The sequence below is a fragment of the Fusarium fujikuroi genome, chromosome FFUJ_chr08, assembly GCF_900079805.1.
Source record: "Fusarium fujikuroi IMI 58289 draft genome, chromosome FFUJ_chr08".
Classification (NCBI taxonomy): domain Eukaryota; kingdom Fungi; phylum Ascomycota; class Sordariomycetes; order Hypocreales; family Nectriaceae; genus Fusarium; species Fusarium fujikuroi.
Window position 1 is genome coordinate 2,020,227 of NC_036629.1, and position 26,663 is coordinate 2,046,889.

The 26,663-nt window shown below is 47.6% G+C and overlaps 12 protein-coding genes; 9 read left to right on the forward strand and 3 right to left on the reverse strand.

The window, feature by feature from the left end:
• Nucleotides 1-282: 282 nt before the first annotated feature.
• FFUJ_12460 (uncharacterized protein) lies at nt 283-1,419 on the reverse strand (the record flags this gene model as incomplete). Its single annotated transcript, XM_023582069.1, has 1 exon — nt 283-1,419. One exon carries the CDS (start codon nt 1,417-1,419, stop codon nt 283-285), a length of 1,137 nt encoding a protein of 378 aa, XP_023434658.1.
• Nucleotides 1,420-2,481: 1,062 nt separating this feature from the next.
• FFUJ_12461 (related to ankyrin 3) lies at nt 2,482-5,916 on the forward strand (the record flags this gene model as incomplete). The annotated part of the gene is made up of 1 exon (XM_023582070.1): nt 2,482-5,916. The coding sequence occupies one exon, from the start codon at nt 2,482-2,484 to the stop codon at nt 5,914-5,916; it is 3,435 nt and encodes a 1,144-aa protein (XP_023434659.1).
• A 671-nt stretch (nt 5,917-6,587) lies between these two features.
• FFUJ_12462 (uncharacterized protein) lies at nt 6,588-8,895 on the forward strand (the record flags this gene model as incomplete). XM_023582071.1 has 4 exons in its annotated part: nt 6,588-6,949; nt 7,002-7,040; nt 7,093-7,687; nt 7,744-8,895. The coding sequence occupies 4 exons, from the start codon at nt 6,588-6,590 to the stop codon at nt 8,893-8,895; spliced, it is 2,148 nt and encodes a 715-aa protein (XP_023434660.1).
• A 612-nt stretch (nt 8,896-9,507) lies between these two features.
• Nucleotides 9,508-11,316, forward strand: FFUJ_12463 (related to FLR1-Putative H+ antiporter regulated by yAP-1 and involved in multidrug resistance; the record flags this gene model as incomplete). XM_023582073.1 has 3 exons in its annotated part: nt 9,508-10,306; nt 10,360-10,701; nt 10,748-11,316. 3 exons carry the CDS (start codon nt 9,508-9,510, stop codon nt 11,314-11,316), a joined length of 1,710 nt encoding a protein of 569 aa, XP_023434661.1.
• Nucleotides 11,317-12,030: 714 nt separating this feature from the next.
• On the reverse strand, nt 12,031-13,376 carry FFUJ_12464 (related to epoxide hydrolase; the record flags this gene model as incomplete). XM_023582074.1 has 2 exons in its annotated part: nt 12,031-13,030; nt 13,084-13,376. 2 exons carry the CDS (start codon nt 13,374-13,376, stop codon nt 12,031-12,033), a joined length of 1,293 nt encoding a protein of 430 aa, XP_023434662.1.
• Nucleotides 13,377-14,273: 897 nt separating this feature from the next.
• On the forward strand, nt 14,274-14,993 carry FFUJ_12465 (uncharacterized protein; the record flags this gene model as incomplete). Its single annotated transcript, XM_023582075.1, has 1 exon — nt 14,274-14,993. The coding sequence occupies one exon, from the start codon at nt 14,274-14,276 to the stop codon at nt 14,991-14,993; it is 720 nt and encodes a 239-aa protein (XP_023434663.1).
• Nucleotides 14,994-16,138: 1,145 nt separating this feature from the next.
• Nucleotides 16,139-16,532, forward strand: FFUJ_12466 (uncharacterized protein; the record flags this gene model as incomplete). XM_023582076.1 has 3 exons in its annotated part: nt 16,139-16,170; nt 16,224-16,366; nt 16,423-16,532. The coding sequence occupies 3 exons, from the start codon at nt 16,139-16,141 to the stop codon at nt 16,530-16,532; spliced, it is 285 nt and encodes a 94-aa protein (XP_023434664.1).
• A 164-nt stretch (nt 16,533-16,696) lies between these two features.
• Nucleotides 16,697-18,539, reverse strand: FFUJ_12467 (uncharacterized protein; the record flags this gene model as incomplete). XM_023582077.1 has 4 exons in its annotated part: nt 16,697-17,812; nt 17,865-18,056; nt 18,109-18,272; nt 18,335-18,539. The coding sequence occupies 4 exons, from the start codon at nt 18,537-18,539 to the stop codon at nt 16,697-16,699; spliced, it is 1,677 nt and encodes a 558-aa protein (XP_023434665.1).
• Nucleotides 18,540-19,249: 710 nt separating this feature from the next.
• Nucleotides 19,250-19,956, forward strand: FFUJ_12468 (uncharacterized protein; the record flags this gene model as incomplete). XM_023582078.1 has 2 exons in its annotated part: nt 19,250-19,577; nt 19,634-19,956. 2 exons carry the CDS (start codon nt 19,250-19,252, stop codon nt 19,954-19,956), a joined length of 651 nt encoding a protein of 216 aa, XP_023434666.1.
• A 512-nt stretch (nt 19,957-20,468) lies between these two features.
• On the forward strand, nt 20,469-21,230 carry FFUJ_12469 (related to lysophospholipase; the record flags this gene model as incomplete). Its single annotated transcript, XM_023582079.1, has 1 exon — nt 20,469-21,230. One exon carries the CDS (start codon nt 20,469-20,471, stop codon nt 21,228-21,230), a length of 762 nt encoding a protein of 253 aa, XP_023434667.1.
• Nucleotides 21,231-22,700: 1,470 nt separating this feature from the next.
• FFUJ_12470 (uncharacterized protein) lies at nt 22,701-24,008 on the forward strand (the record flags this gene model as incomplete). The annotated part of the gene is made up of 1 exon (XM_023582080.1): nt 22,701-24,008. One exon carries the CDS (start codon nt 22,701-22,703, stop codon nt 24,006-24,008), a length of 1,308 nt encoding a protein of 435 aa, XP_023434668.1.
• A 1,154-nt stretch (nt 24,009-25,162) lies between these two features.
• FFUJ_12471 (uncharacterized protein) lies at nt 25,163-26,317 on the forward strand (the record flags this gene model as incomplete). XM_023582081.1 has 3 exons in its annotated part: nt 25,163-25,277; nt 25,343-25,391; nt 25,444-26,317. 3 exons carry the CDS (start codon nt 25,163-25,165, stop codon nt 26,315-26,317), a joined length of 1,038 nt encoding a protein of 345 aa, XP_023434669.1.
• Nucleotides 26,318-26,663: the final 346 nt, after the last annotated feature.

The following is a 26,663-nucleotide window of genomic DNA, read 5'->3' on the forward strand; positions in this document are numbered from 1 at the left end:
TGTACTGCATCTCGTTCAGGCCGTGGCATGGTATCAGCCAGCAGCAAAAAGCCGATCCATGAGCTGCACCGCGCAAAGGGAATGGCACGAAATTCCCCCGTATCTCCTTATGATATGCTGGCAAACTACCTACCCTGCCAATATTTTTATTAAATGGTAGTTGTATATAGACACCAAGGTACATACGTAGAAGATCACCCTCAATGTTGACCGTCTAAATGAAGTGACCTGTTGCTCTTTGTTCAAGACAGTTAAACCCAGCACACTAGAATCACACATGATTCAGTAGAATTCCATAAAATTCCCCTGTTGCACACCGGCCCCAGACGTAATATTCGACATAAATGAAGACCCTTCCTGCTCGTAAGCTCGAGGTGGCTGGGTACTTGAAACCCGCATCTGATTGCCCTGGTTTACTTGATGGATTGTTTTTATCATCCCGCCATAATTTGATCCCTGTTGTCTCGCTAAGAGGGAATGGCCTGAGGGAGGAGTAAAAGTTCTGTCGGTGTGAATGTACTGCTTCAAGATAGCTTTCGACGTTGCAGCGGCCATCGCAGCAGCATAGTCCTGCCACTCCTTGGTCTTCTCGCGATCAGCAAAGTCGGATACCCCTTTGACGATGATACATGGTAGCTCTTGCCATACTCCTGCGCCTTCCATCTCAAATGCAATGATGTTCTCAGCAGCGGCGATCCGATCACGGTGTTCCGCAGAGACCATGACAGTATCGCCTGAAGCCATGGGTCCAAAATGGACAGTGGGTATTTGTATGTCGATAGCCTTTTCTTCTCTCAGAGCCAGTGGTTGCGACGCTGATCCAGAAGCGCCAATAACACCTTTTTCTGGCCTCTCATATCTGCTATGCTGGCCTAGTCGAGCAGCAGTCTCTTTGAGTTCCTCAATAAATGTCGCAGACCCTTTCATGAGCCGCCTCCTTCCCAAGACTGTTTGCAGGCTTTCCAGGACATTAAATATTTCTCTTGGCATCGTATCACCATGACAGGTGTTCTTGCGGACAAACTCGTGGTCCGTCTGGTGCCCGAAGTCATATCGAACGATGGTGTCGCTGATGATTACGTCACCCAGACCAATATGCTTTCCCTTAAGTGAAGGGACGGCACCGCAAACTCCAACTAGGATTGTGAGGCAAATATTTGGGTAGCTTACGCGAAGGCTTGTGGCGGCGGTTGCTGAGTTCACCTTTCCCTTGCCTAGCAATACGATCACAACGTTATGTCTGTCAATGCGCCCAGTGACATACATGTTATGATCTCCGTCAGACTTGCCGAATTGATCACCATCCTCATCCCAGAACTCATCGACTACCATACAAACAGCATCGAACTCAAGTGATAGGGCGCAAACAAGGGCCACTGAAAAGTCCTCTCGGCCGGCAGGTCGCTGGTAGTTGCTCATCACGAGGAAGATGTGCCCTTTCTGCTCGCATGTATGGAAAAGAAGAACCAGCTACGTTTTGGGACAACTCGGTATTGGTGCCAGAGTTAAAAGGTGTCGTAGTGGAACCAGAGAAGCCTTAAGCCATTGATTGAAGACAGAATGTAAATCTATGGTCTCTTAGATAAAATAGAAAATTCTGGAGGGTTTCAGAGTCTGGGCTGGGAGCGATGGGTGTTGGGGGTCCAGTATGCTGTAGGCTCGCGGCAACGGCTGAGTGCCATTTGTCGCCTACCCCCCGCTTCTTCCTTCAGCGGTGTGGGGTCTTCAGGCATCCAGATCTTATCAAGGCGGCGTTATGATCGGCTTATAATATCCGAGCCTGATTCGGACCATGCATGGAATGTTGGAGGTGGTTATATGAACGGATCCATGCCTCCTTGACTCCGTTTATCGCGAAGGGAGGGAATAATTTGAAGCTGTTTGTCAGTCAAAACCCTCCCCATCTGCTGGAATAGCCTTGACCTTTTCGACTTTCTGGTGTTGGTGATAATTCTTTGTGGCTGCATATATTGTTTCTTGTCTGCAGGCGTTGACCCAATGAGAGAAGGTTGAGGCCATCCCTGCTAACCAGGATCAGGCAGCGTAAGCAGTAGGCAGCCTGCCAGCACATTTCTCCCATCCATTTTTTATGGCTGTCATAATCGTAAAGCGTTAACCTGGTAATTCAAGAATAGGTGATAACAGGTTAATGAAAGAATTGGCATTTCTTCTCTGTTTTTGTAGCGTAGTAGGGACCTACAAAGCCATAGTTCCCTTTTGCGTGCCTCAAATTCTCTGTAAGGGTGTTCTACCGACGACGCAGCTGGCGCACATCGAGCTTGGTTTTGGCCAATCATATCTTTTTTTTCCCTGCCGCTGTGCTGGGGGGTTGAAAATCAGGCTGATAGCTTAACTGGTTGTTGCGGTCAGTCTCATCAAACTTTTCTTCTCTGATGTCAAACCACGGTTCTAGTTCTTTATCCTTCGTCCATCACCTCCGACGTCGCCTATGAATACAGGACGAATTATCCATGATCAGTGATGTCCGGACCATCGCAATTGCACCAGGGTGGTTCGGAATTTCTGAGCACAGTCACCGGGCATAATGTCGACTTGGGGAATAAGTCATTGACCCGCAGAGACACGGCTCAAACAATAAATAACCACAATTACTATGGATATTCCACAGACCCGCTGCGAGACCAAGCGCATGAGAATCGTGGAGAGAAGCGAAAGTGCACCGACGACCAAGGTTTGTTTTCATTACTTCCACTGGGGAGCCTTCGGCACCATGAGTCTAGACTAAACTATTGTCGACAATCAGAACAAGGTAGCCACAGTCATCCACCACTTGAAACTCTACTTCAATCGTTAAGTTTCAAGCAAATCGATGCTCGACATGAAAATATCAAGAAAGCTCATAGAAAAACATGCAAATGGATCATCAAGAGAGCGGAGTATCTCGACTGGCTGAATCCCAATAAGGTCGACGAACATCATGGCTTCTTGTGGATCAAAGGAAAGCCCGGGGCAGGAAAGTCCACTTTGATGAAATTCCTTCTGAGTAATTCCCGCAGAACAATGAAGAACAAAATCATCATCTCTTTCTTCTTCAATGCACGAGGAGAACAATTGGAGAAGTCCACTGCTGGCATGTACAGGTCACTGTTACTGCAGATGTTGCAACAACTTCCCAGGCTTCACAATGTGCTCGAACCTGGGCTGGTCCTAGGGATCAGCGAGAATCACGACTGGGGTGTTGAGCCACTAAGAACACTTTTTGAGCAAACTGTGGAAGGCCTTGGGGATTCTTCTGTTGTTGCCTTCATTGATGCCTTGGACGAATGTGACGAGTCCGAAATTCGCTCCATGGTGTCATCATTCAAGAGTCTGGGCAAGATGAGCGCTGAGGAAGGAGTCAGTTTCCAGGTTTGCTTGGCGAGCAGACACTATCCTCACATCACGATGCCAAAAAAGATTGAGCTGATTCTGGAAGGACAAGAGGGACATGAACAAGACATCATTTCTTATCTTGACAGCGAGTTGGAGATTGGAGAAAGCAAACTCGCATACGAGATTCGTACTCAAATCCAAGAAAAGGCATCAGGTGTCTTTATGTGGGTTGTCCTTGTGTCTGGTATTCTGCAACAAAAGTTTGATGAAGGGCGCATACATGACTTAAAGCAGACCCTTGGAGAGATCCCAGGAGACCTGCACGAGCTTTTCCGAAATATTCTTACTCGAGATGATGCAAATAAGGATGAAATGCTTTTATGCATCCAATGGGTTCTCTTTGCACGAAACCCGCTAAAGCCAGAGCAGCTTTATTTTGCGATCCGCTCACACATAGAGTGCACCACATGCAAGTGGGACCGAGACGACATTACTGAAGCTACCATTCGTAACTTTATTCTAAGTTCCTCGAAAGGCCTCGCTGAAGTTATTCGGACAAAGAAGGATCCAACAGTCCAGTTCATTCACGAGTCAGTCAGAGACTTCCTCCTCAAAGACGGAGGCCTCAGAGTCATTCTGGATATGAGCGGAGATATTGGTGCAGAGAGCCATGATCAGTTAAAGAGTTGCTGCTATAAGTATGTGCAATCATATACGGAAGAGAATGGCTCACCAGAAGGCGACTCTAAGCAGCACCTCTCCGAAGCTTGTGTTGCGGCAGACTTTGAGTTTCCTTTTCTGAGGTATGCCGTGCAGAATGTTCTTTATCACGCGAATGCAGCAGAAGAGGGAGACATCAGTCAGACTGAATTTTTGAAAACCTTCCAACTTGCAGAATGGATTCAACACAATAACGTCTTCCAGGACAAAGATGTACGTCGACATACAGCTGGTGCTAGTCTTTTGTACCTCCTCGCTGAGCATGGCTTTGGGAAGCTTATCGAGAGCCACCGAGCAAGCCAGTCCTGCTTTGATATTGAAGGCGAGCGCTATGGCGCCCCTGTCCTTGCAGCAATGGCTACGGGTAGCCGACCAACAGTCTGGAGGCTACTCAAAAGGGAGACACGCGACGAACCTACGACATCAAATTTACACACCTTATTCCATGAGTACAACGTGACAAGAATAGGAAAGCACAGCATTGGGCGCAATTTCACATTTAACCCGAAACGGGGTCTTATTTACTATATTTTGCAGAATGACGACCTCATTGTGGCCTCGTTTGTTATCGCTTCCCGCAATGCCTACACATGGCCAGAGCTGCAGGCCCCTCGTAGCGAGACACTATTTTCAGTGGCAATTCAGCACTGCCATGATGTCTTAGCTACTTTTCGATTTCTGCTTGAGAACGGGGCCGATATTGAAGCTAGAGATAAGCGCAAAGGGACGCCGCTTGCTCTTGCCGCTGCAAACGGAAATGCGGCTGTTGTAGCTTTTCTAATGGGAAAAGGCGCTAATGTCGATCATACTTGCAACCATGATATGACAGCACTTATGTATGCTGCAGCTGGGGGTAGTGAAGAATGCATGCGGTTGCTCATCTCCGGGGGAGCCAGTGTAGCTGCGACAGACAACCAGGGACAGACAGCGCTTTTCGGGGCCGTGTGTAGCGAAAACGAGTCTGAAGCCAAGGTGCATTTATTGATTGGCCATGGGGTCGATGTTGCCGCAACTGACAACAATGGTTGCACAGCACTGGCGTGGTCATTGAAGGCAGGTAAGGCTAAGGAATCAACTGTACAGATGCTGCTTGGTCATAGCGACATAGTCGACAAACCTGATCACGTTGGAAGAACACCATTGATGTTTGCGCTGAATAGCAACCTTTCGATCATGAAGCAGCTCATAGAATGGGGTGCTCACGTCAACTCGATCGATAATCAAGGACAGAGCGCCCTGTTGCTGGCCGTCAAGTTGAAGGCAGAGAGTCACGCACGCCTTTTAATAGATAGCGGCGCCTGTACTGATGTCTATGACACGCAAAGTCACCGCACAGCTCTGTCATACGCTGTTACCTGGAAGTATTCTGATATAGCCGTTGCCCCACGAGGCCATTCACCTATGGAGTTATTTTATCATGGTGACAAATTGCCTCCAAGCATAGCAGAAGCTCTTCTGATCCGGGGTGCGGCGGTTGGTATACCTGATCTGAGCGGCAGGACGCCATTATCATATACAGCAAGTACCAGAGACGGTGCCGACTTGACCGCGCTATTGCTTTCCTATGGGGCAGATGTTGATAGGGCAGACAACAATGGTAGGACGCCACTCTCATACGCGGCGAAACATAATTCTCAAGTTTGTGAGCTACTGCTTTCCTATGGGGCAGATGTTGATAGGGCAGACAACAATGGTAGGACGCCACTATCATATGCTGCTCAATTTCATAATAATTTCTCTAGTTGGTATTGTGTCCAACTACTTCTGGATCGAGGAGCAAGTCCTGATAAAGTCGATGAGGCTGGGAAGACCGCTCTTTCATATATCAGAGATCAACAGATTGAGGACCTACTATCGAATTAAGTATGATTAGATTTTAATGATAAATGATTGTTTTCTTGAGACGTTATGTTGTCGCGCGCAAAGCTTCCATTTATGGCCATCACGAAGCCTGCATAGGCCGAATTTGCCAATACTTAAGCACAGCCTAATAACAGCCAACTTTCAACTGGCAGTTCACCACTATGGATGCCGCAGCCATAAGAAATGCCGATAAAACGCTGTCCCAGTGATACGTGGTCCCACTTCTGGATGTGCTGCGCAATACTCGGTGGCTAAAGTATATTCAAAAGGCCTTCCAAATTTGAACCAGACTGCATCTGTCCCCACATATCACACCACATGGACAACGCGGATGAAGACCTGGGACAGGATGTTATGCAGTTGGTTGTGGTTTTTCAAGGATCAAACAAGATCGGGGCTAGACTCAGCCAATGAAATGGGAAAGATCCCTGTGTCCTGCAGATAAGTTCTACAATGGGAGCGAGCCGGTATCCCCGCCATGCATTCCTCATCACCTGCGTTGGACTTGTGGCCAGCGAGGAGCTATGGGACCTCCACACACATGACCAGCTGTTGGTCCTTAGGCATCGTGGTTGGTGATTCGCTGACCCAGTACATAGGCCCAAGACTCTGAGCTATTTAATTCCTCTCATTCCCCTCTTTTCATCATGCCTGCGTAAGTCCGATTCAATATGTCCTGGAATCGTTACGATCTTGGTCAAGCTAATATCTTCTATGATGAAACACATCCCCTGCTATCGAGCTTTATGCTACCACCGCATGTGGAAGAGGTTAAAAGATGTTTGACGGACTTTTCTTGCCTCATCAATGAGAAGAAGGAGTCTTTTTCCAAAATATCTAAAGATATGGCAGAGTATTTAGAACAGGGCCCGAATTCAGATCGAACTTGTAAAGCAGCAGAGATGATTCAACACGAAGTGGTTAGCAAAGTCGGTGGAGGCTATGAAGAAAACGTCTGGCGAGGAATATTCGAAAAGCACTTCTTCGATCCGCTTACCGACTCTCTGTCCACAAGTAAGGAAGATTCGAGACGGTAAGTTATCTGCTAAATGATGTATATCAATGCAGCTTACAGAGTTACCCAGAGTATCACGAAACAACTACTACTATGACCAGGTCATACGGTATGCCTAACACCAAGTCTTGTCAACGCGCGTATTTAACCAAGATGAACAGGAGCAGTGACCAGATTTGGACCTTATTTGAACCCGATAAAAAGGCAACAACCACGCGATTAAGGCCTGTAAAGAGCCCGAAACCTGACCAAGTCTTTTTCTTGCCGATTTACCACCATCATAATAACACTGGACTCCCGAAAGTGGTAGATCCAAAAGCCCGGCAATGGAACCACGCTGGGGACTCCCGAGCTATGGAGCCTTTCACCTGGTGGACACTTCAAAGATTGAACAAAGTTGGCCTTGAGCCGTCTCCTTTCCGTATCTTTGATAAGTCTCCGTTGGGGGCAAACCTTCGGTGCTATCCTTGGCTCATCGTAGAGCATAAGAGAGAAAAGGATCAGAACGAAGCGCTCGAACGCGTTGTCATCTGCCAGGCCGCCAACGCCGCGGCTTGTGCGATTAGCCTGGTCCAGCAGACCGCTCAATATGCTGTGAGACTTCCGAGACATGCACACATCCCTCCAATTCCTGCGATTACTACTATTGGGTCTTCTGTTACAGTGTGGCTTATGTATTTTGCGGAGGATTTTGATGCGCCATGTAGTCGAAGGGATACAGACGAGGTATTAACAAGAAGACGCAACGAAGGCTACGTACGTATTGCCACCGTTGACCCTTACGCCATCAAAGCTTATACTGATATCGATAGGTCATGCGAGCGATCTGGAAAGGCGACGTCAAAAACCATACAGACATTATGGCGTTTCAGATGATCATTGATAATGCACACACGTGGGCAACCCGAGTCTTCAAGCCTACAGTCGCCTCGTATATCCAGCAGTGGAAACATATACACAGCGAACAAAAACCTGGCACGATGACAGACCTACTGCAAACGTCTGAGTCACACGCACTTCGTGAGAGGAATATTGAACAGCGAAGGCTGGTCGCGCCCCTCATTCGAGATCTACTAGACGCCCCTGTTGGAATGGAATTGGACGACATGGCACATAAAAAGGTCACACCGCTATTCCTTGGTATGCTTATGCATCAAATTTGCTCTATGGAGAGGGCGTCGATTTCTAGTCAAATCGAGAAGGCAGTAACGGAAAGGTTGCAGGTCATTGTTGCCAATGGTCCCACGCTCACGGCCAAAGTTGAAGCCGTTCACCGAGTTGAGGCAACAGCAAAATTGCCGATCCGAGGTCATCATGATGAGACAGCACAAACTGCCAGCTCAACCCAAGAATCCGAAATGGAAGAGGTGGATGATGACGATCCACATGATTCTGACTACAACCCTACGAACTCTGAATCACGATCGAGATCACCCTCAGACGCCCATTTACATGATGGCGATACTCGGTCCGAGGTTGCTGTTTCCGTGGCTTCTACCTCAGCCTTTTCATTAAGATCCTTTTCCGAGGAGACGACGGTCTTGTGGAAACATCCGAGCGATCCTGAAACACCAAAGGCTGGAACAAGTAGCAAGAAGGAATCTGAAAGGGCTGACATTCTTGATCGACAGTCTTTGCAGCTATCTGAGGGCTCTGACGACGAGACCCCGAAGCCAAGCACGGCCGGTCATAAGCTTGATTTCAGGTTTTCATCTCCAATTTCAGGTTCTGCTTTTGAGCGGCTAGGAGGAAATTCTCTAGATGGATCACCGGTATTCGCAGGTCGATCACCACCCAGTCAAACGAAGTGGCCACGGGGACGAATATTTGACCCGCCAAAGACTCAAAGGTCTCCCATGCATCGGAGTGGCATAAGCCCATCCCCTCCTGCAAACGCAAAGGCGAAAGAGTGCATTGACTTGACAAGTGACAGCCAAGCAGACCCCTCGAATACCGACGAGTGAAATACCAGGTGGTCCGTCTTTATCCCAAAAGGGTTTAGGATATTCTAGCTCATTATAATTTCCTTTGTGGCAGCAGGCTTTCTTATACTTATACATTCCTTCTACCTATTTACTCTCAGATATTAGACCTATGACTACTTCGACTTCATCAAGTTACAATTAAATTTGAATTAGACTGTTGCGGATTCATAATCTCTCAACGTTATAGCGGAGTAATTGTAGTCCGACTATAGCTCGGTTCCAATTTGTTGCCTCTGATATCCGACAGTGATCGGATATATAGGGATGCCCGTTGGTCGATTAGTCAGTATTGCCCAGGCTTCCTAATCCCTACAGGGTTGTCGGCTATGTTACCTTTTATCTAAATCCCCTATTCCTGCGAGATCGGGATTGGAAATAATGTGCACGATGGACTTCAACGTTACTGACTCGGATAGCATTACATAACGTGGGACTGATGTTGTGCACTATGGGGTATTCTATGTAGCGTAGAACTTAAAATCATAATTAAATATCGACTCTTTCTGTCCTCGTATTTCTAATTCCTGCACCGGTATTTATTTCTACATATCTATCTTCCTTGAAGGCCAGACTTTGAACCAGACAAGAATCATGAGCACCGGCGATTCTCTCCGAGACACTATCCGAGATGCTCCTCTGGGACAGATTCTAAGATTCGTTACCAATAATCGCCGATTTAAATATCAAGAAGAGCATCCAGAGTTTGAACTACCTGCTGCCTGGAATGACATACTCAATAGTGCCGATGTCAGAACAGCATGCCACACTGGGACAGACACCCCCTCGACTATCGTTGATCCGATACCTGATCAGAATACCATCGACGGCCAAGATCTCGAGAGCAAATGCCTAGACACTGACGGGCCTGCTGATGCCACACCCAATGTTACTGCGAACGGAATCATTCTAGTTGCCTGGTACTCTAACCAAGACCCCGAAAACCCGCAGAACTGGTCGAGCCTACGTCGTGCCCTTGTTGGCTTGATCATATGCTTCTACACGTTCGTTGTATATCTCAGTTCGGCGATATACTCACCCTCTGTCGAGGGTGTTATGGAGAAGTTTGGAGTCAGCAACCTTGAGGCAACACTCGGCCTGGCTATGTACGTTCTAGGATACGGTATAGGTCCATTGCTGTTCTCTCCCCTCGGAGAAATCCCTCGTATCGGTCGCAATCCCGTCTACATTATCACCTTCGGTATCTTCGTTGTCATTTCGATTCCAACCGCCTTGGTCGATTCGTTTGCAGGACTCGTCGTCCTACGATTTCTGCAGGGGTTCTTCGGATCTCCATGCTTAGCCTCAGGCGGTGCGTCGTTGGGTGATATGTACGGGATGATACATATGCCCCTCGCCATGATTGCTTGGGTTGGTGCTATGTCTTGCGGTCGTAAGTATTCAGTCAATTTTGGGTTCATTGGCAGTGTTCTGATTCTTTCGCAGCATCCCTTGGCCCTTTGATTAGTGCATATGCCGTTACAGCAAAGGGGTGGCGTTGGTCCCTGTACGAGTCAATTTGGGTCTCAGCGCCAGTACTTATTGCTCTGTTCATCTTCATGCCAGAAACCAGCGCGCCTAATATTCTCCTTCGCCGGGCTGAGAGATTGCGCCGATTGACCGGTAGTCTGAGGCTTCAATCCCAAAGTGAGATCGATCAGGCACATCTTACGGTCTCAGGTATAGCTGTAGAGGCCTTGATCAAGCCCCTAGAGATCACCGTGAAAGATCCAGCAGTTTTGTTTGTACAGATATACTCGGCTATCCTCTACGCCATATACTACTCATGTAAGTAATATGTGCCTCTGTTCTCCATTCACATCTGACCATATAGACTTTGAGGTCTTCCCCTTAGTCTTTCCCGTTTATTATGGCATGACTCTTGGAGAGGTTGGTCTTGTCTTCATCTGTATCGCCGTTGGATGCATCTTGGCTATCATTCTTTATGGCCTATATCTATATTACGTGCTCATACCACGAATGAACAAGTCTGGCATCGCTCAACAGGAGGAAGTTCTCACGCCTGGACTTGCTGCCTGCTTCGGCCCGACTATTGGCCTGTTCATATTTGCATGGACGGCTAGGGCTTCTATACACTGGATCGTGCCAGTCATCGGAGTGACGATCTATGCTGGCTCAATCTTCACTGTGCTGCAAGTAGTATTCCTCTATGTCTCCATGACCTATCCACAATATTCTGCTTCTTTATTTGCAGCGAACGACTTCTTTAGAAGTGCCTTAGCCAGCGGCAGTATTCTTTTTGCTCATCCGCTTTACAAGAATCTTGGTTTTGCAAGAGGCACAAGCCTTCTGGGAGGTCTGAGCGTCATTGGCATCTTTGGCATGTGGATCTTGTTCTTCTATGGTGCGAAGCTAAGAGCCCTCAGCAAGTTCGCTGCCTGATCTTAGAATGAAATCGCTTTCTTTTGTGATGTCGACGGATCACGACTGGCAGATGGTATCTGGACTCTGACGAGCGACGACTGACTAATAAATGCCGGGCTCTTGTCGAGTCTATTAACCCAGAAACCTGGGAAGGGAAAGAGCTTTTCTAGAAGGTGTGGAAGATATTGTTGTATTTTTATTCTTAGATTTATAAGTACTTTGGTAGAATCTTCTCCTCTCTATTATCTTGGAATAATATTATATCTACTTTGGCACTAAAATCTCTCTATTGATTTAAGCTCTCAGCCATAAGTCTCAATTGCAAATAACGTATCTAGCTAATAACTGGGACATCATACCACAATTGCTGGCCAATTGCTACAGCATAAAGCTAACTGCTTTGGCACTATTATATAGAACTTTCCGGCAAACTCAAGATACTGATACCGCGAAGTCATCCATGTTTCAGTAATCCTTCACGTTTCTTGTGGCTGGGAGTTCGCCGAACATGATCTGTTACTTTCAGTCGTACAGATGGGAGCTGACTTTTCCGTATTACTCTTGACCTCGCGGCAGCTACGGGATGACATCCCTGCACCCTGGTGAGAATTTATCATAAAAGGCTTTATCAGTCGTGGACACATGACAGAAGTTCAATTGCAATGAATATGGACGAATCTATTTGAAGTGATGGTGACTATTCAAGTTTTCTTCACCGCTTGATCAATCCGCTTAGTCGAATGCCTTTGTTCCTGAAATTTCCTTATCTCCAAACCAAGACCATATATCGTGAAGCAGCAGATCAGGGACCTCGTAAGCAGCAAAGTGGCCTCCATGGTCATGTAAAGTTCTCTTTAGAACATTTCCTCCTCGCTTTGCCCAGTCCAGTGGCATACGGTATGTCAAGTCGCAAGGGAATTGACTGATAGCAACTGGGACCTCAACCAGGGGCAGGGTACCAAAGTCTAGTATTTCAAAACCCCCATCATTTTGAACTTCCTTATAGAACCGCATGCCCCCGTATGGACCTTGGATCCAATACATCATGGACCAAGTAATGATCTCCTCGGGAGTCCATGCCATGATGGCCGGGTCAATGACCCTACTCATGATCGAATACATCCACATGGCGTTCCCAAGTGGTGAGTCCGTCATACCATATGCGAGGGTGAGAGGCTCCGTGGACATGATGAGTCGGTATCCAGATCCCTGGTTCTCATAGTTCTCTATAATCTTGATGTACGCAACTTCATCAAGCGTGGCTTCTCCCTGTGCCAGTCGGCGAAGGTCGTTATTGCTCGGCTGGATAATCCAGAAATTGCTGAGTGCTGAGATCACGTTCTTTGGAAACTGGTGGGCCTGGTAGCGAAGGATGACACCACCAAAATCTCCTCCTTGAATGACATATATGGAGTAGCCAAGCTGAAGCATCAGTTCATTGAATGCAAAAGCAGCCGCTGCGGGACCAAAGCCCGGCTTTGTCGGTGCGGGAGAGAATCCAAAGCCTGGGATCGAAGGTGCAACGACATGAAATGCTGGTACAGATGCATTTGGTGGGTTTGTCAGATCTCCGATAATGTTACCGACTTCAAGGAAGGACCCTGGCCATCCGTGAATAAACAGCAATGGTATGGCATCAGGCCTAGTTGAGCGGTGATGGACGAAATGCAGCGGTACAGATTGAGTGACGTTGTCGATCTCAGGCTCAACAATGGTCGTAAACTGTTTGAGTCTTTGCAAAGTATCAGTGATCAGTGCTAAAATATCTGTTGGTATGATCCTCACCTCTTGTTGATAGAAGCTTCCGTCGCATTCCAATCATACTCATTCACCCAGAAATCACGAACGCTTGTGAAGTTCTCAATACCAGGGCCATCGCTTGACACATTTATGAACAATGGTGACCTTGTATGAGCAACCCGCTGACGGGTTTCCTCAATGAAGTCTCGTTCAACATGAATCTGGAATGGCTTAGGACTCGTGGCAAAGGTAGCATTGACATTTGGCAGCGAGAACGGCTCTGAAGCAGCACAAAGGAGAGGGCGGACGGAAAGGATAAATACGTAAAGGCACCGCATGATGACTTGTGATGAAATACAGATTGAATGGGCGCTTAACTTAATTTTGAGATAATACATTCTTATACATCCATTCTTTGATGATTTTACCTTGTCAGATACTCGCTCACCGTCCTTTCTGATTTATAAGCACCTTACATCTTTAACGAGGGTTCTAAAGCTTTGATGATTTTCCTTTATGCTGACAAGGCACCAAGAGAGTTGATCGAGTAATCCTACCTACGTCATGGGCGTTGAGTAATCCATATGAGTAATCAGCGCCCTTCTGCCGACAAGACAAACCATCTTGAAAGGTAGTAGGTTAGAGCTCTTCTCTCCATCTTTGGTAACTCAGAAGATGATCTTTTTCTCAAGATTTTGTAAGCGACTTTTTAGTATCAAACTTTCTGATTCAAAGGCTGCCGAGGCTCCCGACGCTGTATCCGAAGCCGTCCGGATATATATCACGTTGTTGCACCCAACAATTGTGCATAGATTACTCAACTGCCAGACCAAGTGCGTCGTATATATCGAACGAGAAACGCAGTCCGGCGCAAATCGTGTAAAATCTATACACAAGGTCGTAGGGATGTCTGCTAAGTCTTACAATTCTCCTTCAGCACGCTTTTCCAGCAGCAATCGATCTGCATTGAAGGATTGGCAAAGCAATAAAGTCTCCAACTGATCCCTAGGAAAGTATCCGAACGATCACGGATATTAGGCACCCGGACCATTTGTAATCCTGGAGTCGCTGGTGGAAACTTGGTAAACCTCCACGTTATCATCAGCCCCATTCAATATGGTACCCTACAGCGGTCTTGGCCATAAATAGGCCTTGCCATAGTCCTATCAATTTTCTATTATTTATCAACTTACCCAAACATATGCTGAGGTATATATCTTTCATCGACCACAGTCATGGCTACCGTTCAGTTTGGCATTTTGGCCTTTGCCTATCAAGTAATTGATGCCAGCGGGCCCATGGACCTCCTCAACTCGGCCAACAAGACGGCATTTCGCATTAATCGAGAGTACGGCCCCGTTAGCGATGAACTCATCTCACAGGCGCCGCAATTCACGTTCCACCATATTGGCGTTACAAGAGACCCCGTTAAGCTCGGTACCGGCCAGATGACTATCATCCCTACAGCCACTGTAGATGACTGTCCTGAGCTTGACATCTTGCTTGTCCCAGGACCCTACCTCGGGAACTTCGACTTGCACCCAAAGCATGCCGACTTCATCCGAAAACATGTCGCTGCCGGGAAGTTGCTCTTTACAAGCTGCACTGGGGCAAGTCTTGTGGCATCGACTGGGGTTTTAAACGGGAAGACAGCTACTGTCAACAATATCGAATTTGATTGGGTCCGCAATCGCTGGCCTCAGGTCAATTGGACAAGAGAGAAGAAATGGATCATTGATGGGAACATCTGGACGGGATCTGGTGCTGTTGCCGCCATGGATATGGTGGCCTATTGGCTCAAAGAGAATTATGGTCTGCCTGTACTTGTTCAGGCTGCCTCAACCCTGGACTATGAACCTCGGGATTCGGATGGTCTGTTCTGTGTTTTGCCTCAAAGATGCGATTCAAAGGGGGAAAAGACATCTACTCACGTATTTAAGTATTACGATTCTTAGGTAGCATGACTATCACAGTAGAGAAAGCACCAAGTTACGATAGAGTACCCTACGCGGAGTTCTTACGGAGGAGTTAATAATAAACCCGCTTTGCTACCTCATAAATCTCCGATGTCACCATCATTTCCGCTTAATTGTTCCGTCTCGGGCTGCTTCCCCTCCCACCTATAGGTCGTCACCGCTTACATTCCCCGCTTATACATCGATCTGTGATATCTTGTAATTGGTACATCAGAATGCGGAGGCATGCCATAAATGACGGGAAGAGGTGAGTTTGAGGTCTCTGCCTTCAGTTTGCAGCTGCTTATGCTCGCTTACACGGCATTCAACCCCAGATTTTCCCTATCATCCGAAGATGGTCTTGGCAAATAGGAAAGTTGCCCTCGTACCAGCTTCCCTCTTTGTTGTCAAACAGTGATTGCTTACAAACACAACGTTGTAATTCCATAGCTATCGCAGCATAGACCCAACCCTACGTAGTCATTCCTGAACCAGCATGGGGGCGTAACCAGTGCCGGTTTCCGTTCACCATTCAACACTCTCACTAATGAGGAGCCAATTAGAGTTATGGGAACAGGAACCTCAATGAGCCGCGCGTTCAGCCCATCGTATGCTAGCATTTGGATCAATAACGAGTACGATGGTAGACGACAACTGCTCCTAACACCTCTGATGGTTGCGGAGTCCGCAGACCCCCAGTCTCAATGCATTCATGCCTGGCCACACAGACCTACGCAGGTGCTTTGTTAGTTGTAAGTCCTACAGCGATCTTCGCCTGAGAAGCCTGCTAGGGGCCTCGCCTCCTCTCTTAAGTATGACTTCATGCTACGAGTTTTTGTGACTGAACGGTGGCTCGGATGTAAGACTTTCCGCTTATGACTACGTTCCTTCGTAGTTGTGTTGTTTTCGGTGCAGCATAGTCTCCGCTGAGCCTTCTGTGGCCTATTTTTGGAAAGATTGGCGTATGTGATGGAACTTCACTGGTATATAAAGGCTCGCGGCTCCCTGGCCTTATCATGACCCTCAACACTTCACAATCTTATTCATACAGACTCATACATTACATCCACAAAAGCTCATCAATCAAGCAACCCTATCTCAACATGCAGTTTGTTAGCCTTCTTTCAGTTGCCACCTTTGCCACCATGGCCATGGCTGCGTCTGTCCAGGTCAACTTGTTAGTTTGCCTACACTAAGTACAACGTATCTCCTGACCTAACTAAAGCGTAGCTACTCTGATACTGGCTGCCAGAACTTCATTGGCTCCCGCTTCATCGATTTTGACCCGAACCAGGGCGGTACATTCCATAGCGGTGGTCCCTCAGGCTCTCGTGGTGGTCTGTTCGTCAACTCCAACGGAGACAACCTCGCTTGTAAGTTTCACACCTTCCATCTTTTTTGTCGCATATTCTGACTCTGAAACCTACAGTCCGTGGGTTCAGCAACCACCCTGATGGTAGTAGCCCTTTCACTGGCAACGTCGTTGATGGTGAATGCATTGGTACCCTCAATGGTGTTGTTGCCGTCTTCATCGTCTGAGTGGCAAATGCTTCATGAAGCTGACAAATGATATCATCGACGGAAGAAGGCTGCACGAGCTACGGACAAAGAAATCCGGATGGTCGATATGAGGGTGAAATGGCATATTCAACATATGGGTCATTCAAAGTAGTCACAATCGTTATACTAAATTCACTCGTTATTTAAATTCCGTCTCCTGACTCCCAGGCCCGCCTCTCTACCGCCAATTCCTCGCTATAATCACCAAACTCGCTGAACACTTCTGACATCATTTCGTTATGTCTCCTTGGCCACCGAAAGCTTTCAAACATGCTCTTAGTGTAGTCCCAATACTCAGGATAGTATCCCGCTGTTTCCCAATCTATAATTCCACTTAACCGCCATCCTCTAACTCCAGCAGAATTGCTAATCCGCTCCACCAAAATGTTTCGAGGGTTGAGGTCTCCGTGGGTAAAACAAATCTTGTGTCCACGCCTGCTGGGCTCGTCTGAGAAGCGTAGATTTTGGCTAAACGACGCTTCATCAGGAAAGGGTCCGACGGCAGACCAGTCTCGAATGCGCGGATCGCGGCAGGCTTCACCCAAGGTATTGCAGATAGCCATATCATGATTGGCCGGCTTGGGAATATCCCGCATTTGTGACACACAGTCCTTGAGCTGGACGGAGAGGTTGGCGCAGTCTTGATCAGAAAGCGCATCCCGACATATCGCCAATGATGTGCCTGGAACCCTACTCATGAGGAGAAAACTCAAATCATCTTCGTCATTGTTCTGGCACACTATATCGAAGACTCGTGGCGCAGGAATGCTTGTCTTTTGTTCCAAGATCTTGAGGGCATTATACTCGTTCCTCAGAGTATCCGGGTTGGAGTTAAACTTGAGGTATAGTCCAAAAGGTAATCTCTGGACTTGCGCATCTCCATCTTTTCTGTAGAAGCAGCTTCCCAGCTTTCGCAACAGATCGTAGGCCGCAATACGAATTTTTGATGGAAATAACCGCCACAAAAGTATTATTGGGCGTACGAATGTGTGTCCCAGGCCGAGATTACTTGAACGCATGCGGACTGGGGACTGCTGTTGGGGGACATATTTGGTGGTTTTCGGCTCAGAGAACAGAGCAGGGGCGATGGTCCTTGCAAGATTCACTAGCTGGAGACTTCTGGAGAAGCGGGCGTGGGAACCAATTAACCGTGCATCGACCTTATCGATTCCCTGCCGCGAATGGTCACCCAGCAAAGCAATAGGGCCGTTCACATCGACAGGTTGCTCATCATCAATAAGAACATGCTCAACTCTGAACTAGACACATTTATTAGGCCTGATATTCCTTTGAATGGCCAATGCCTCTTACCTCGATCATGGAAGAAGGCAATCGTATTAACTTGACGACTCCGCGCTGGAAGGCCTCGTGCACGCTCCTGCGAACTAGCCAGTGAGTTTGATAAGGTGAATATATTCCGGCTCTATCGATATAAAAGCGCCACCAATCGAAGTATTGGGGGCCAAAGAATGCTTCAAGAAGTTCTGTAACACGTGATGGGTTCTGAATGTATGCGTGAGGGTATGTACCAACGATAGGAACAAAAAGAACTGACCTGTTGTTTGAGCCACGGAAATGGCACAGGTAAGATCGGAGCGACTATTACAGGGTCCCAGAGGCTACCCCTTTTGCCTGTTACGCAGCATATACCTCCGTCTCGCTTGGTAATGGCATTGATCTCATCAGCCGTGGGGGCTCGCGGCTGCTTGCCAGAGACGACTGTCGGGCGCAAGGTTGAATGAGTGACAGGCGCTAACTCAAGTGAAGAAAAAGATACCAACCTGAATCAATAACATAAATCCAGTCGGCAACGAGAGAGCCAGCATGTCCGTCGGCACTCAGCCGGTGTTGTACGTAATTTGCAGCCGCCTGAGGTTGAACAGCCTCCAGGATGTAGGCGCGTAACAGGGCCGAAGCAGGATGTTCAAGTGGGACACGGTCCACTAAATTGAGAGCCTTGTGTACGTCTGGTGAAGGGGGGTTCATGATGACCGGCGCGTTGAGTGATAGACATCAACGTGGATAGTCTTCCAAGAATGGCGTGGCTTCCATTAAATGTTATGTTGTTGGGAAAAACAGTCGACCTCAATGTGACATGGTGAAACATGGATGTGTAAACCCCACCCGCTGCGGCCTTAGGCATGACCGGGAGAAGCGGGCGGCAAAAATTCAATCGCCAAAATCTATTCGTTGACTACCCGGTAGCCGCGCAGCCAAGGAGGCCAATCCACAGCGGGCGCTTAGAGAGATGGTCTCGGCTAAAGTGAGCAATCTTCCTGAGGTCCGAGATGTGGCCAGCGCTTGGAAGCTGAACACTTCTTCCAGGCCGACTACTATACTTAGTGATATGAAGGAGGATGAACATTCGAGAATTACGCGGGCTGGGTTCACAGAAAATGGAAAGGGTATCAGACCCATGTATTGTGTAGCGCTACCAACAAGACAGACATCCTTTCCTTGCTCTTACCAAGGACTTAAATAGCTTCAAGAGAACCATGGTTTTCTACTCTTGATAGAACCATCAATTCATCTTTCATTTATCTCAGTAACAAATCTTTATTGTGATTTTGCATCTCGAAACAATGAGTAAACCCTACACTCTTTATCTTACCCTGCAATGGCTGCGCCATGACGGAAGGGAAAACAAATATGTAAATTTATCGTCCTTGGTCATATATGCATTTCAATCTGACACCATGAAGCACTGGGGACTCTGGGCTACAGATACCAAGCCACCTGCGGGCCATCTTTTTCATGCTACAGACGCTGGCCGGCAAGCCCTTGATCTGTATTATGAAGCCCGCAAGGTTCGCGACCCTTCCAAGTCCAAGACTATGGTGGTCTGCCTCAAGATAGTTGAAGCTCCGACGGTGGAATACTTGAATCACTACGCTAGTCAAGTTCCCCTGATGGACCCGTCCTATCTTCCCGCAGGCGAGGTACAATGGACCTGCCGTGTATGGGTTAAGGAAACCCTGAAAAGACTCCATCAGAACAGCCAAATCGTCTTACCCGCCCATGTTGGTCAGTTGTCCCCCTCTAATTATGTTATAGTCCATAACTCACAATGTAATCTTTAGACACCATCGAATCGTATGGCAAATACACTGCGGACCGTTACCTCTCGTACATGGGAAACCCTCCAATCATCAATGATTTGAGTTGGCTCACCAAGGCTCCTGAAACAGATTCGAGAAACACGCGACAGGCCTATTATGGGACTGAACCTATGCAGACCGAAGTCTATCGCCAGAATCCCCATCAGTATCAGCCAAGATACTACGGAGCTAAACCTATGCAAACGGAGGTCTATCAGCACAGTTCCACCCAGCATCAGCCTAGATCATATGGAACTAAGCCCATGCAGACCGAAACCTACCAGCAGGGTTATAGCCGATGGTGATCAAGTATTGTTAAAAGCTCTACTATTGATGCTTTGTGTGTTGAGATCAAGGCCAAGGCCGCCACTCCTGCCAGTTTATTGTTCTTGCGTTTATTGCGAATTGATACTAGAGCGAATTAATGTCAAAATGTATTGCGTTGTTTATCAACCATGATCAAAGTTCTAAACTTGTAAAGTGAATCCATGAAACGATAGGCATTTTTGCTCACATGAGGATATCCTCCTGGTATAATAAGTTGCTACCTATTAAATTTTATGGCTTTGAGAACATCCGTCCAAGAGTGAGAAGCTACTAGTAGTACATACAATGTTGATAAAAATTGCTTTATATGTGAGATTTGGTTGCAGGAGCTTCTCTGAGTTGCATGCCGCGCGGTAAGAAAGACCCCATCATTGGAGGGTAATAAAGTGGAGCAGCCTGCTCAGGCAGCATCATCTATAAAGAAACTCTCCCTCTTAACCTTCACTTCATCAGCGACTGTATTATCACGTCCTCTCTCATCATCAACGTAATGGGATCTCTTCATCTCAACAGCATCCAAGTGCCGCCAGCCCAAGGCCAAACGCACTCTCACACCGTCGTGTTCCTGCACGGTCGCGGCGATAACGCTGCCAACTTCTGTAGCTCGCTGCAATACTCGCGCGACTCCCAAGGCCGCACACTCGCCGACGCTTTCCCTTCTTTTCGATGGGTATTTCCTCAAGCACCAAAGAGAAAATGCGCCAGCTCACCCGACGTATGGAACCAGTGGTTCGATGTCTGGAACGTGAGGAATTTGGCGGAAAATGAAGATCTCCAGGCAGAAGGGCTCAAAGAAGTCGTGCCCAAGATTCGCGATATTCTGGCCAAAGAAGCAAATGAATTGAACGGGAGGTGGGATAAGGTCATTTTGATGGGCATCAGCATGGGCTCTGCGACAAGCGTGCACACTTTATTCAACCTCGACATCCCGACCCCGGACCAAAAATTGGGCGCCTTTATTGGCTTTAGCGGTCGTTGCCCGTTTGCCGGGCGATCACTCGATGAGATGCGCAAGACACTTCAACTAGATTCCTCCCTGACGCACAGTGACGTTCTCAAGAACACGCCTATGCTCTTGGAACATTGCGTTGATGATCCGTTGGTGTTGGTGGATTGGGGCAGGAGGCAGTGTGAGATTTTGAAAGGTCTTGGAGCGAATGTGACTTGGAGGGAGTATGGGAGCGGAGGACACTGGTTCAATTCACCTCAGGGCATGGATGATGCGATAGAGTTTTTAAAGGCTGTTCTTTAGATGCTAGACTGGGACGGGTGACTTTTCTGTATCTACCTTGGGGGTTGCAGCCAAGCTCATTCACCACTGCCGCGACCGGTCACGGATCTCGTCAATCACAACAATTGATCCTCTTGTTGCTCCCAACCGAAGGCGCAGTAAATTGAGTCGTGTCGGGAACAAATAAAATGTTGTAACCGAGACTGAAAAATTTGTATCACAGAGGGTTATGAAATAAATGGTGAAATGGGCACTTTTGTTGTCTGGGTCTGCCAGGCACTGCATTGAGGTTTGCGCAGCAGAATGGGGAGCTGCGTGTAGTAATCACTGGAGTCCAGTGCCGGTTGGTCCAAAACGCGCTACAGCCATTGGCAAGGGCGTGAGAAAGTGGGCGTTGGGCCATTTAGGGAGATTTCTGAGACTGAAATGTGACATTCTTTTGTTCCATTGCTAGCCTCTTATGACGTGTTAAAGGTCCAGACCCAGCCCTGATGGCCCATATGAAGTAAGTGGTGCTGGCGTTGAGGCTGAGTCTTTTTTTAGCTGGCAAACAAAAGTGTTTGGCGAGCTTTTGGTCGGGACCAAGGCATCAGCCGTGATTGAGATGATGGGACTAGCCTGATGAATCTCGGAGAGAAGGGCAGTGCTTACCCGCTCTCCAGGCATAAAAATTAATTAAATGAGTTCACATGCCGTCAAGGCAACGCAATTCAAGGACCCCGAAAGCCCTTTTTCCCGAATTGAGTCCCATTGCGCGAGGGTGCTACGTAGCCCGGGGGAGGTAAGAAAACACCTAACTTCTGCATCAAGAGACAAAAGAACCACGGCATGCCCTGTGCCGCTTTAGTGGACCTCTTGGTCCAGACTTTTTGGCAGCTAGGTTCACTGTCAGAAGCTTTCTTGCTCCCTAAGAGTAGCGCAACTTGTTAGCGCAGGATACCCCGTAATCCCCTGCAAGCTCAGCAGATCAGTTACGGGGTCCGCGCGCGATAATGTCTAGTCTGGGTTGATGCCGTCGGATAATCGGCAAGTAAGACCACATCATCCCGGAGCTCTAATTGGCCAGGTCGTACCTTTTCAACACTGTCTGAACCCTCGAGCTAATGAAGCCTCCAGAATCGTACCCTGAGATTGCAGAATGGCTGAGCCTCACTCTTACGAGTTTTACGAGACAGCAGGGCTGAGTTTAATTCTTTAGAGGTTACGGGATGGAGAATGCCCAGCCATGAATTGCTACTTTGTGACGCAGCTCCGAGTGCCAGGGCTGACACAGGTGCCGTCCTTGGTCGACTTATAAGTACGATAGCCCTGACACCTAGCTTGTTGTTTATCCAGAATTAAGGCATAAACTCATACCCGACAGTTCTCATCCATCAATTGTGTTCGCAGCCTAAAACTTAACCTTATAGACGGCAGTTATCCCCTCATCGACAGCTCTGCTGCAAATAAGCCTTTCTAATCCCTAACTGTTTCCACGTCAACACCCCAACCATGGAGAGACACGACATGCTGTACTCGGACGTAGAGTCCGCATCCTCATCAACATACCAACACTCCCAGACAGACATCTCTATCGTATCAGCATCCACAGCCCCATCCACCATCCTTCCAGACGAGGGTATCATCTCAAGGACCTACGACGCTGCCAAAAGCCTCTCGCACATAAAATGCCCACATCAACTACAGAAAGACTGCCAAAGGAACAGCACCAACAACTCGGCCACAAAGGCAGCTTTCAAACACGACTACCAATCATACGCACAAACATCTCACATGGGTATCCTTGACCCAGCATACAAAGTCTTTGTTAGCAAGAAAGGATATGGGTCTTTGATCTACAAGCTCCACGCCAGGACCGTTGTCGTCGCTGGTGATCCACTGTGCTCAGAGTTCCATCGCCAAGCACTATTCAGTGAGCTTCGCCGTTATCGTTGGGCGCGCGGCCTATCACTTGCATTTGTTGGGATTAGCGAGGAGTTTGCCAAGTACGCACACCAACAAGGATGGGCGACGATGCATTTCGGCCACGAAGCCGTCCTCAACCCTCTAACCAACAAGGTCCTCCGCAAGCAAGCAGGCAAACGCATCATCTCCCAGAACAAGCAGCTTCTCGACCCAAAGCGTGGAGGTGTTACAGTGAACTTCTATAGTCCCGCTGTAAATGAGACAGATCCTGAGCTAGAGCGACAGCTGCAGGAGCTTTACGACGATTGGAGGGAGGACCGAAACCGGAAGCATGGAGATGGCTCACAAGCTTTCGTCACTGTCTACGATTTATTCTCTCTCCCCGAATCCACAATCTTCTTATATACATCCGACCGCGACGGCAAGATCAACGGACTAGCGACGCTACGAGAACTTGGCGCAGAGAGAGGATACCACCTCGATCCTTGCATCGCATCCCAAGATGCACCACGAGGAATTTCAGATCTCCTTGTTGTCACTGCCATGGAGATGCTTAAAGCTTCCGACGTGGGCTATATGAGCCTTGGAATTGAGCCCCTCGACGAGGTTCAAGAGGTCACGGGGTCGTCGAAGCTTGTGTCGCGGCTCTGGAAGGATGGCTACAACCAAATGATTCAGTCAGTGCCTGTGACAGGCAAAGCAGCATATTTTAAGAAGTTCTGCCCTGACGAGTCGCTTACTTCGAAACTTTATATCTGCATACCGAGCAAAGGCATCCCCGTTCGGAGATCAATCGCGCTACTGCAATTCGCGAACATGAACCCCAGTCAGCTATTTACTCAAATACACTTGGGAGATCGGCATAAGGAAAAGGAAGCACCACAATCATCATGAGATTTTCTATTTTTTGTCTTTCTTTTTGTATAATACTGTCACTTATATACACTGGGAGCGGGGATACCATTCTATCATTTAGTTTCCTTTGTCACAGATAGACCAATTTTATGCAGCGTTCCATGATAACACGTTGATCTTCCATCAAATGCTTGTATAAAGTATTGAATGTTCTCGATTACCCTGTAAGAGCCCTCGCACCCAGCTTTCTTGATATTATATATCATGCATATTGAACCTTCAGGCCAGTGGCACGTTTAACAAAGAGAAATGATACTGAAGAACGACACCTTTTTTAGAGGGGATCGTTGTTCGAACCCCGCCTGAAAACAGCAGTGTTTGCTTTGACCTTTATCTTCGTTGAGGCTATGTGCATATTGCCTTTGGAAATCTGAAGTTAATTGATATTTTTCAGTGTGTTGGCTTGATATTTCTCGTTGAAATGTCATAAGCTTTTAACTGTCAATCAACCGGCAATATTGGTCCTAATTCTTATTTTGCCCCATAACATCACAGCACTCAAACGGCACTCGGAACATAGACTGGCTGTGTGGATGAAATATAACGATATGGAAAGTCCTGACCATGATAAACATGGAACTAGTCTTGTGTAACTAGAAAGGTTGGATAATATGTGGAGCGCTGTAGACTGTTCTAGATATTGTCTTGATCCATGCTTTCCTACGAAGGAAAAGGGGTCATCCAATAATAGGTAGCAACACGTATCGTTGCTCAAGCTTTCGCTTTGGTACTCCTCACAGGTTCGTGGAATGACGGAACACTTCACAGATGAACAAATTGCTACAACCTTGGAGTTATTCATGATCAACAGGCCGCATCATTCTAGGTAGGTAACACCGCAGCCCAAATCCAAGCGGTGGAACAGCAAAAAGCTTGATTTCAACGAGACCTAGCTCCAGAAAGCTTCAATCGCGTCTAGTGCTGACGATGGCACGGCCCTTTGTATCACGATGTGGCGTGCCGAAGCTGACTCGGGTATCGCCGATCGGGTATATCGGGACTGACGTAAAGCCTCACCGGCACATAAATGATGCTCTAAGCCGTCCAAGCAAACCCCATCACTTTCATTCGATACCGTACCACATTGAAGCTATTTTAAGAACTACCTTGCCTCTACTACTGACGTTGCCGTAATGAGGGCCGACAATATATCTATGCAGGGAGGAGGATACTACAACGAGAACTCTACTCTTCAAGGACAAGCCATAGAAAAGTCACTAGAGCTACTTGACCCTTCTGCTAATCGGGGTATGGTACCTTTCATGATGGATTCATTGACTTTGCCTTCATCCGGCTGATATACAACCTCACAGGTCCATCAATAACCTTGGCTGACTATGGCTCCTCTGAGGGCAAGAACTCGTATGTATCTTACTCATGGCGGTTTATCAAAATCACTAACCTTGGACATCAGTGTTCGGCTTTTTTCGCAGTACCTAGAAAGGATCCCTTCCGTTGCATCAGCAACATTGATCTTCAATGATACGCCATCAAACGACATCTCCAGTTTGACGTCGACGATTCATCAAAACTGGGACATCCTCTCACAAAACGGGAAAGTTTCCATAAATAGTCTATTGTCTCCGAGGTCGTACTTTGAGCAAGTTCTGCCAGATGGCTTTGTTGATGCTGCGTTTAACTTTACAGCTCTGCATTGGCTGCGCAGCATGCCTGATGCATCTTCAACCCCCTCGTCGCTATCTACTGCGGCTCACGTGGACTTTGTCGACTTCCTTCTAGTGCGCCATAAAGAAATACGCCCTCATGGAACTTTGACGATTTGTGTTCCCAGTGACGGTGACATCAGCGTTCTGCCGACATTTCGATGCTTCGAAACCAGTCTTCGCAGTCTTCATGACAAATATCAGGTCGACCCAATGATCGCAAGACGGCTTCCTATGTACTTTAGGACATCGGAGGAGATACTGACATCTATCGCCGCCGTCGACAAGAAGTGGGGCCTCAGGAGCCTTCATACCCTACCACTAATGCATACCTCATGGTCACCCGAGGTGATTGAGGCAAGCTCTGACGAATTTAAAGCGGCTGCTCGGAAGAGATACACAGATGCCGTTGCCGGCTTCGCACTTGCAGCATGCTCCCAATTCTTCATCGATGGTCTCAAACCTCAAGGCCACCGTGGCTCAAGGCCTGAGGAAGAGGCGATACGTCTGAAGGAGGAATTCATGACGGACCTAACTACTACATTCAAAAACGAATTTCTCCTTACGCACTGTATGGATAAGGTTGGTTTCACATATACGCTGCTAGAGCTGGAAAGATTGTGAATAGTACGCATCGCGTTCCGGCCTATTGTCGTGTTTTGCATAAGGGGAAGCTAGAAATGTCTCTGTTTTTGTCAATATTGCTTGCCCACATGTCACATCATATTCAGGTTCAATCACTTTGGGTTGCACTGATTTTAGCCAGCCCAAAAGCCATTATCTACAAAGGAGTATTTAGATGGTGCCGAGTCTTGGGCATTATCGGGCACGGTATCGTCTTGGAAACTGCTTCCCTGTGCTTGCTATCAGGACACCTGGGAGTCTCTGATAGGTCCAAGTTGCAGGTGTTCGGCCTCCTGCAGGCATTAGCTAAGGTCGGCTGGGAGAAATCGAGGAAGCATGCAGCCCC